The sequence below is a fragment of the Leishmania infantum genome, chromosome 35, assembly GCF_000002875.2.
Source record: "Leishmania infantum JPCM5 genome chromosome 35".
Lineage (NCBI taxonomy): Eukaryota > Euglenozoa > Kinetoplastea > Trypanosomatida > Trypanosomatidae > Leishmania > Leishmania infantum.
The window spans coordinates 53,393-63,332 of record NC_009419.2 but is presented as its reverse complement, the minus strand read 5'-3'; the positions used below and the strand labels follow the sequence as shown (position 1 = coordinate 63,332).

The window sequence follows — 9,940 nt, the reverse complement described above, 5'->3', positions numbered from 1 at the left end:
CATCGGCGCTTCACCTCGTCCACCTCAGCCGTCTTGCGCTGCTCTTGTGCGGCCGCGCGCTGAGCTTGGCGCGCGGCGTAGACTGCGCATGGTACTACCACGGCGTACTGCCCACGCATCACGTCGTTCACCACCTCTGACACAATGAGAGACGCCGGCAAGGTGGAGAGGGTTGCGGGGTCCAGCGAGCCCAGGTCGGACAAGGGCAGCAGAAGCACCGTTTGGCGCAGCGACGCTGGCGCGTGCAGCCCTGGGTAGAGAAGAAAGGCGGGGAAGTATGGGGATGTGTGGTCGGCCGCCGGGACACCGAGATCGCCGGCAGAAAGCTTCAGCATGGTCATTGCCATTACTGTCGTCCCCGCCGTAACCGAGGCGCCCTCCACGTCTCCTGGCGTGACCCTCACCGCGGCTGCTGCCGCGTGGCGAAGATCCGCCTCCTTTTTGGAGGCAACGCCACGCATGGTTGCGGCGCTGCCACCCACGGCCACCATGTAAAGCAGCGCCACATGCATGCGCTCCCCTACAACCGCAAACGTCCGCCATCCCTGACCGGTGCTGCTGGTGTCAGCCGGCACAAACGCGGCAGGGATGAAAACGGGCCCGGCGTAGCCGCAGTTTTCGGCGTCGTCGACGCAGCGGGCGTGCAGGCCATCCTCTTCGATCCGCTCTACGCGCACCAGCAGCCGCGCGTACGCGCCTAGGCCGGCTGGGTAGGCGCAGATGCGTTCCGCGGAGTTGCCCTCACTGTCTCCGCCGCTACTTCTCTTCTGCTGAATACTCCTGAAAAGCTTGCTGGCAAGTGCCTTGGCAGCAGCTCCGCCTGCAGGCTTGGATGTAACTGCACCACCATTACCACCACCGGTGACTGTCGCGTTTGGCTTGTTGTTGAGCGTGCCGCGCCTTACCGCCCCCGCCACATCCGTTGCCCTGCCTCCACTGGCAGGTCTCGCCTGCGGCTGGTGCGGCGATGAAGCAGCGCCAACTAAGCCATGCGCTAGGTTGGAGGTGCGAAGGGTGCGAGCAGCAGTATTGGGTAGCTGCGCCTTGGTAACGGAGCGGCGAGTTGAAAAAGCAGAGGCGCTGGTGACGCGCAGCAGCTTGCCCCCGACCATCCCTTTCTCAGCCATTGTCAGCCCCCCACTGGCGGACAGCTGCACCTGCACCTCGTCCCCTAGTGATACGCTTAAGAAGTTGGTGTGCGTGTGAACTAGCGTGGTGATGCTTGCCTGATCAGCGGATGGATAGAGGCCAGCATCCACCACGCAGTACGTGCTAGAGTGCATGGCCACCACGTAGCCGCGCACCACGCGCCCATCGACGGCACAGTCGGCAAGCGCGTGCCGTGCCAACATTTTTGGCAGCGCGACCGCTAATGCGCAGCCGGGTGCGGTGCCAACGTGAATGGCGTACACGCTGTGCTGCTCCGCCAAAATGAGTTGGTGCTGGCAGAGAAACTCATTGGCATCGCGCGGGGAGCCAAAATGAAGCACTGCGCAGTACGGGCCGAGGCAGCTGTGGCGCACCTCAGAGGATTCTTGTTCGAACCCAGACCATAGGGCAGCCTCCTGCTCGGCTGTGACCTTGGAAGAAGCGGGGGTGGTGCGCGATGCGGTGCTGCGGCCGTGCAGCAGAAAGCTCTTCTCCTCAAATGTAGGCAGCGACGGCGTCTGCTTCGCCGTTGCCGCGGTGCTTGTGTTGCTTACAGTGACGCCTATAAGTGCCGTGCATGCAAAGCCGGGCAGTGCAGCGGTGAGACGGCCAAGGCGCAGCACCTCCGCAGCGCTCAGTAGAACATCCGTACCCACGCACAGCGCCGCCGGTTCGCTCTCGATCTGCCAAAGGCGCCCTCGCTGCTGCACGTCGCTGCGGAGACGGTCGGCGCTGGACAGCTTCTGGAACTGAATGTGCACTGTGGTGGTGTTGTAGTTCGGGTCCTCCTGGTACTGCGCCCACTCCACAACGCCGTACGCGCAGCACGCACTGAAGAGCTGGGCGCGAAGAGCGTCGCTCTGCAGCTGCTCCGAGGTGACGCTGATGCGACGAGTTGAGGTGCTCATTTAGAAAATATGTAAAGCATCGAATATGCACTAAGAGAGCAAACGAGCACCAATCGTCGAGAGAGGCAAGGAGCAGACAGACAGACGGATGCACACCGCGGCAAGAGGTTTCCTCCGCCCACTTTCACCCACCCTCTCCCCTTCTTGGCTTTTGGTGCGTCTGCGTGGGTGTGTGTCTCAGCGTGGATATTGAGCAGCAAGGGAGGACGAGAGCGAGAGGGTGGTGTACTGCCGACTCTGGCAGATCAGGCAAGGGCGGGGGTGGGGGAGGAGCAAGAGGTCGCGCTGAAGTGTGAACGCACCACGGAGAGGGGTCGGACATGAAGCATGTAAAAGAAGCGCACGCTTTTTTGTTACTGCGATTGTCGAGCACTACGGGTGCAGAGGAGAGGAAATGCGGGAGGTGGCATGACGGCAGCGGACAGCAACAGCGCGGGTCGCGTGTGTGCCTATGCAAAACACGCGCAGATAAGCATCAAGAGAGAGGGTGGGAACACACAGGGAGAGAGAGGTCGGAGCAAAACAAGCACGCGCGCCGTCACGACCTCGCCCCTCCCCTTCTGTGCTTGTCCTCCTCCGACACTTGACCCTCTCTATCCTCTTCCCTTTCCGTCCCTGGCGTTGCCAGGTGTGCGCATGCGTGCATACTGTCGCCGCTGCTGCCATCACCAGGTGTGCACGTGCGCTGCCGCCAACTTCGCACATGCCATTCTGTCAAGCGCACATTTTTCCGTCCCTTTTCGGTATTGTTGCTTTTCTTCTTCGGGAAACAATCGCAAATTAAAACGAAAAAGAACAGAGAAGCTGTCCGTTCACATTATCCTTCCTTTAAGCAGCGATGTCAGAGTCCCCAACATTTGTCACGGACAGGACGCACGTGCGGAAGTGCTTGCCGCACGCCGTACCGAGGTCCAGGTTGTTGCCAGAGTAGTGGTGGATGGGGGTCTTGCTGAGGGTGCAGTAGTACTCCACCTCGGCGCGGCGGATCGGCGGGCAGTTGTTGGAGATCACAATCAGCTTGCTGCGGCCCTGGCGGAGGGTCGTCAGCGCCTGCTGCGTGCCGAGCACGTACTTACCGGACTTCATCACCAGCTGGAGCTTGGCGTTGATCGTGTCCACCTTAGACTTCGTCTTCTTGGCCATTTTTGTGAGACGGAAAGATGCTGAAGGAACTACTTCTCTGTGGCACGGGTGCATTTGAGGGGGGGAAGAAGTGTTCAAGGTGGTGGGGATGAGAGCGGTGAGGGAGGGCACAACGCAAATTTGTGCCGGAAAAGGATGAACAATGGAATACAAGATGGAGAAGGGGGACGTGTTGTTGACGGATAGTGAGCACATACGGTGTGATACAGCCAGCATGTTGTTCCGTGATTGGAGAGAGCGTGAGTTCGGCGACTAGACGGTAACGCGCTGGTGATGTGCGAGCGAAAAAAAAAACGTATTCTGCTAGTTTTTCTTTGTTCTCATGAAGTGGGAGAGCACGTTCACGCCAGGTGCGGCAACCACCTACGTAAAGAGCGTCATGCGCGACAGCATCGGAGTATGGCGGGGGAGAGGGGGCACCCTGGTGCATTATTTTTTTTTTACATTTGGTGGGAGTGCTGCTTTCGTGGCATGCGGGTCTCTGCCTGGGCTGCGTAACTCGCCTCCGGTCCGCGCGCGAGAACGACGCGCAACAGTGGAGAAGCGAGCAAACAAAAGAAAGCAAGAGCGGCGGAAGAAGAGTACGTGCATGCCGGCAGACCGACCACACGGACGGATGCACGTCCCCACACAAGAGCACACGGGGGTACGAACGCGCAGTCGCGCTACGCCAAAAGCAAATCCAATGTGTAGTACAAGAACCCTGAATCAATACACCAAAACATGCGTCCATGCCACATCTTTACAACTGCTAATAGAAGAGGGTCGAGGAGATTCGCGCGTCGCGACCGAAGAGGACGGAAAAAAAAAGAAGCGGAAAAGAGATGACGGCAGAGAAGTCGGCGGAAGCGTACAAAACGCCGCTCGTACTTCTGCATTGCGCACAGCTGTCATTCAGCGGAGACGGAGAAAGAGGTTTTTTCGCATTTGAAACAGGTCTACACTGCCATAGCGCGTGAGTCGGGCTCGACCCCTCCCCGGCCTCTCACGGTCCCATCCAGTCGTGCGAAGCAGCGCCAGACACCAACGTTTCAGCAACGCGCCGACTCAGTCGTCGAAGAGCACGGCCTCCCCGCCTTAAGCCCTGCCCACACCAGCTTCGCAGGTCGCCTCACAGCCGCTCCCCCACTATGCCAGTCGCCCACCTGGTGCGTCCCTCGGGGCGGCTCAGGCTCCCCACTCCAGTGGGCAGCGTGGGGGCCCGGGTAGTGCAGGTTCCAGTCACCTTGGCATTCTGCCTAATCATACGGGTGACACTAACGTGTGCACGATTGCAGGTCGCTGCGGCGCAACGCCGTCCAGGGCCTGGCCGCCGACATCTGTGGCAATGCATCGCGCTGACCCCCCCTCCGTCGTAGGCGCTCCACCCTGCCACCACCAGAAGTGGTTCCGCATTTGTCAGCAAGTAGGGGGCTGTATGGCTTTCCCACACAGAGCGGGTGCCGGGCCCTGAAATACGACGCTGATGCGTCCCTCGTCATCAGTGCAAAGGAGAAGTAAGAGATCTAAACGGAGTAAGCATACAAACACACACGCACACACGGATATGGAAAGAAAAGAGGAGGCGTCGAGATACATAGCAAGCGGCAACGGAGGGGGAGGGGGAGAAAGGAGACGGCGACGACGCCAGCGGCAAAAGGGGGGGGGGAAGCAGCGGTGATGGCAGCAGCCACGTAGTGCAGTTTCAAGGCCGTCCATTCGACGTCTTCTCCATGCACCGCGCGACCACAGGCAAATGACCCGCCTCTTTCGCAAGAGCATGACCCTCGCAGACCCGGAGCGTCAAAAGATGTCTGCGTTGCCCCCTCTTTTCCCACCCCCTCGTTAATCGGTTTTGACGTGTTTCACCTTCGTAGGAGATTTAGCTCAAGTGAACAAACTGCGGTGTGTGGCCCGAACACCGCGAGAACAAGAGTGAGGCACGCCTACAAGAAAAGAAAGAGGTAGTGTACGAAGGGGGAAAAAGGGTGAAGGTGGCGCGCGTGCGCGTTTACAGATGTGAAAGGTACGGTGGATAAGGCAGACCTAGACTGAGACCGAGGGAGGGAAACGAAAGAAGTGCATCTAATTCGAAACAAAACAAACAACAGAAGCAAAAAAAAAAAGTGGAAAAGGAGGGAAGAGAAGACCAGCTGGTGGAATGGGTACCTGTATAGAAAAATGATGGGTAAATACTCTAGGAAATGCGAAATCAAACGAGGGATGGAACGACGAGGCGCGCACGAGGAAGGGGAGCGCTGAAGGCATAAACGAGTGTGCGCGTCTGCAGACGTACAATGAAGTCGAAAAGCGAAAGCGCCGTGCACAAAATGAGAACGGAAGAGACAATCGATATGCTGGTGCATCTTTGTGGAGATACAGCAGGTGTTGCAGCGCACAACCCACTGAAAGAAAAAAAAGGAAATCTTCGTTGACGCTGAGAATGTAAAATCACGTCACGGACAGAAAAAGGAAGTAAACATCAAGATGAAGCGAAGAAAAAGACGCCCCAAAGACGACGTGAGAGAGAACGACTCGGTTAGATACACTGCACGCATGTGCGCACAAAGAAGGGGAAGAGAAGCACAAGAAAAAATCGGGAGACGAGTAACAGGGGATTCTGTCTTTAGAAAGACGTGTGTTAAACACGAAATGAAGCGTATCAGGACCGGAGCAAGAGACGCTGGAGGCCAGACCGCCATTGATCAGACATCATCGATGACGCGGCGGCTCAGCTGGCAAGGATCTGACTACTCTGTTCGGTGAATGCACCTTCGCACAACGCTCTGCTCCACCACACAGACGTCCAGCGCATCCGTGCTTCACCCTTCGTCTCCCGTGCACGTTCGCCGTGGAAGTGGCGGTCACGCCCCCTCAGCACTCAAGGGGTCGTGCAGGGGGTGGGGGGGAGGCATCTATACCGAAGCACCGGTTACCTGGAAAGAGAGCGCGCAACTACCAAATGCTCTCTCCATTGTGCAGGCTGGAGATGGTCACCACAGGCGCCGCATAATCAGCGTAATATACGCTGGAGTTGCTCCTGCTGTGCCCGAGGAGTTTGTGCGATTCCCCCAACCTGTGGTGCACCTCGGATGTAGAAGACGTCGTGGAGGACTGTCCTTGAGTGTGGTGCTTGCTTGGAGTCGTACTCGTACTCGTCAAGCCGGCGCCGCACGAGGCGGCTGACCATGGCTGCTGCTTCATTGGCGCAGAAGGCAGCTGCTGATCGTAGTCGGAGCGCAATATGGGGTTTCCCAGCACGTTGCGCGCCTCCACGATCATGCGGTCCACCGCCTCCGCCCCAACAGGATCCACCTGACGCATGCGCTTGAAGCCGTCCTTTTGCCAAGAGCGATACTTAGCGATGATGTCGTCCTGCGAGGCGTCACGAGGAAGCGCCAGCACATCGTAGTAGGTGCCTGGAATCGAGCGATGCGGGTAGCGGCACCGGAGCGGCAGATGCATCTTAAAGGCCGCAGCGTCCGCGGCGGTGGGAGCAGCAGCAGCGGCGAAAGCGGCAGCCGTGGGAGATGACGAACACTTGGACAGGTGTTTTCCACCTACGTGAAGACTCTCGGCGCTGCTAGAAGTGCGACTGGAAAGGGAGGCGGCATTAAGAGTCGGTGATTGTGGTCCAATGTGCGGCACCACCAGTTGGCGATCCTTTCCCGGGGGGCGTCGACGCGTGGAGACCGTACGCTCCGCCTCGCCCCTGTGGATGGGGCTAAAACAGCCGTACTCTGCCGTCAATGTCCTCGGTAGCACGGCATTCAGGGCAGCTAGCATCTCGTCCCGTGAGTGAGACGCGCCGAAGAAGTGCGCCGGGATGGACTCCACTGGCACGCTCCGGAGTAATTTCATTTGGGTCTCTGTATTCAGTTCCGAAAAGCGGTGGGCGTGCTCGCAGTGAGAGCCATACGGGCACTTGCCGTTCTCGTAGAAGGCGATACAAACGCAGTCCTTCGAGTCAGCGGCATGAACAGTCTGCTCGTTAGCTCCAGACGGCGAGTAGGTCGTCGACGACGGAACAAACGTCCTCGCGTGTATCGACAAGGGCATCATGCGGTGTGTTAGAGAAAGAATAAGGTAGCGGTGTGTGTACCTGCTGACGAAAAAGAAGATTAAATGTCTTGTTTGTTGTTTCCTGGCGAGTGGTGTCGATGCGCTTGCAGGGTCGCTAGGGTGCGTCTTTGATGTAACGTTGAGTACTTGGTCGTACAGCTCGCCTTCGATGCGAACAAAGGAGGAGGAGGAAGTGCTCTCTCTAGAAGCCCACGACAAAACTGAAAAAAAAAGTGTGCGCCGCCTGTGTTGTTGTTGGTCTTTGGTGTGTTCGCGTGCCTCTGGAGGGAGAGAGAGCGAATGCAACTTAATCGAAAAATGGAAGACGGAGAGAGAAAGAGAGAGATGAGCGGTGGGCATCAAAGACATCCACAAAAGCGAAAAAGGCCTACAGCTCGGCTCCCCCCTGCTTTCCTGTAGCCGGTAGGGGAAAGAAATCTCCTCCCTTCCCTACCTTTCCGCGACGTGCGTGGCACCGGAAGGTGTCTACAGTGAGACAGAGGCGGCGACTGCGGTTGATAGAGTCCGATTCCCTCCACCTGCGCACCTCTCAGTGGTACAGCGAGAGGGATACAAGAACGTGGGCGTGCTCGAGCCGATTGACAGCACCGAATCAAAGGTGCGAAGTTTGATGTGACAGAGAGATTCGTGCTCATTTTCGGAATGGCGGTCGCAGCTGCGGATAATGTAGAATACCTAGCTAAGAGGAAACAGCTGGACGGTGCAAAACACGAAGAAACGGTGAAGGAGAGGATGATACACATATAAAACCTCACAGAAGGCCGACGCGCAACATCCGCACACACAACACAGACGCCGCCACAAGACAATACCCGCATCCCACACCCTTCTCCGAGCAATATCCAAAAGGTGGTCGCAGCGCACTCTGTGGTCGCTCTCGCGCACGGCCAAGCCACACCCAGCCGAAGCCTCTCGTGCACATCTCATGCAGCGCTGCAGCGCTGCAAGCGAGATCCGGCTGCCTACTTGTTGGCAGGGGGAGGGGTCTGCTTCACGGAGGCGCGCAGTTCGTGAATAAGGTCGTCGGCGCTCTTGCCAGAGTAGCTCTTACCCGGCTGCATCCGCATCAGATCCTTGTCTACGGCGTACCGCTTGTTCAGGAACTTTTTGAGCATCTCGCCACGCGCCTTCTCTAAGTCGTCACGGATGCGTTCCTTGCGCTCCTTGTACGCCGCCGTCTCGCGCGCCATCCGCTCCGTGTCCATGCGCTTGAGCTCCGCCATCTCCTCCTGTGTGAGAGCCTTCTTGCGCTTGTCGAAGTCCTCGCGCACAACTTGCTCCCAAGGAGTGTTGTAGCCTAAGCCCTCCTTCCCTATGGCCTGATCCTCGCGGGCTACGCGCTTCACCTGCTCCGGGTCCAGCTCCCAAAAGCGCCACTCATTCCACTTCTGCGCCGTCTCAAGCTCGCGCCAGGTCACTTGAAGGATATACTCCACTGGCCAGCCCCAGAAGAACTTCTTCTCTAGCGTGCACCAGTCATCCTGGCACTCCTTGATGCCGTAGTTGATGCGCTTTACTAAGGTCATGGTTACGTTGTAATAGGTCGACTCTGGCGGAATGTCGGATGTGTGGAGGAACGCTTGCAGCTCCGAGGCGGCGGCAAGCAGCTTCGGCTTCCACAGAGGCTCCACAGCCACACCGGCGAGGCCGGTCGTCGACTTCACCGGAAAGGCGCGGGGAATGTACTCATCGCTGATGGTGAGAAGGCGCGTGGTGCTACAGAACGCACCTAGCAGTGATCGTGAGCAGAGCATGTGGTCCACCACGCAACGCGCGAGATGGGAAAGAAGCACTGTTTGTAAGTGCGATACGGAGAACCGCACGCTACGCCAAGACGCGCGCACAGGCAGAGAACGAAGCAGGAAGGAGGATCACTACTACTACTCCCACTACTACTAGACTGAAAAGGAAGGGTCACAAGGTGCGGCTTCGATGCACCGTCAGTTTCCACCAAACTATCAGCTGCGCGAATGTGATGAGACGGAAAGAATACCTAAAGAGAGAGCCACGGAGTGCAGGACGGAGTGAAAAGGCGATGTAGTGTCTCAGCTAAAAGTTCGCCGCAGTAAAAAAAAGCGAAAACGGCAAGCACAGCAGAAGTGAGGGTGTGTGACGCTACTTCTTTTTTACAGTGGAATGTGTTGTTTGACAGTGGTCTCCGTGACGGGGTCGGAAGTGCGCACCTGGTATTTTTTTTTGCTTGGCTCTGTATTTGGGGGGGGGGGGAGTCGCCCAAGAATATGCAAGCACTGATATCGAATGCAAGAGATGACACACCGCAAAGAAGTGGCAGCACTACCTAGGCGCCTGGGTGACAATTTCTATGCGTTTGTGAAGAACAGCACGGCAATATCTTTCTCCCACCTAAGCCAACGGAGGCAGACGCTTGGGGCGGCGGAACTACAGATGACGAGAGAAACATGAGGCGGGATTAGGTGAGCACATGCAAGGCACCTCAGGCGAGGAGGCTTTTGGGAAAGGGAGAGCTCCCCGACCGGCACCCTCAGTCACGATATTTTGTATGTGTGCCGAGACGGGTTTGAAGTCCACAGCAGACGGTGGATTTGGTGCGTCAGCGACATGAGCGCCGTCCCCGTCAACATTCTCAACGGGGTGCTAGCAGCGACCGACAGGCATGCCCCCCCGCACATGTTGGAGCTTCATTTCATCGGTTTTCC

At 57.7% G+C, this 9,940-nt stretch overlaps 4 protein-coding genes across 4 annotated transcripts; all 4 read right to left on the bottom strand.

The window, feature by feature from the left end:
- Positions 1-2: 2 nt before the first annotated feature.
- LINJ_35_0250 (conserved hypothetical protein) lies at positions 3-2,057 on the bottom strand (the record flags this gene model as incomplete). The annotated part of the gene is made up of 1 exon (XM_001468808.2): positions 3-2,057. A coding segment is annotated over one exon (2,055 nt), but the record flags the coding sequence as incomplete, so codon positions are not given.
- An 828-nt stretch (positions 2,058-2,885) lies between these two features.
- LINJ_35_0240 (60S ribosomal protein L30) lies at positions 2,886-3,200 on the bottom strand (the record flags this gene model as incomplete). The annotated part of the gene is made up of 1 exon (XM_001468807.1): positions 2,886-3,200. One exon carries the CDS (start codon positions 3,198-3,200, stop codon positions 2,886-2,888), a length of 315 nt encoding a protein of 104 aa, XP_001468844.1.
- A 2,934-nt stretch (positions 3,201-6,134) lies between these two features.
- Positions 6,135-7,241, bottom strand: LINJ_35_0230 (conserved hypothetical protein; the record flags this gene model as incomplete). The annotated part of the gene is made up of 1 exon (XM_001468806.1): positions 6,135-7,241. The coding sequence occupies one exon, from the start codon at positions 7,239-7,241 to the stop codon at positions 6,135-6,137; it is 1,107 nt and encodes a 368-aa protein (XP_001468843.1).
- A 983-nt stretch (positions 7,242-8,224) lies between these two features.
- LINJ_35_0220 (conserved hypothetical protein) lies at positions 8,225-9,016 on the bottom strand (the record flags this gene model as incomplete). The annotated part of the gene is made up of 1 exon (XM_001468805.1): positions 8,225-9,016. The coding sequence occupies one exon, from the start codon at positions 9,014-9,016 to the stop codon at positions 8,225-8,227; it is 792 nt and encodes a 263-aa protein (XP_001468842.1).
- Positions 9,017-9,940: the final 924 nt, after the last annotated feature.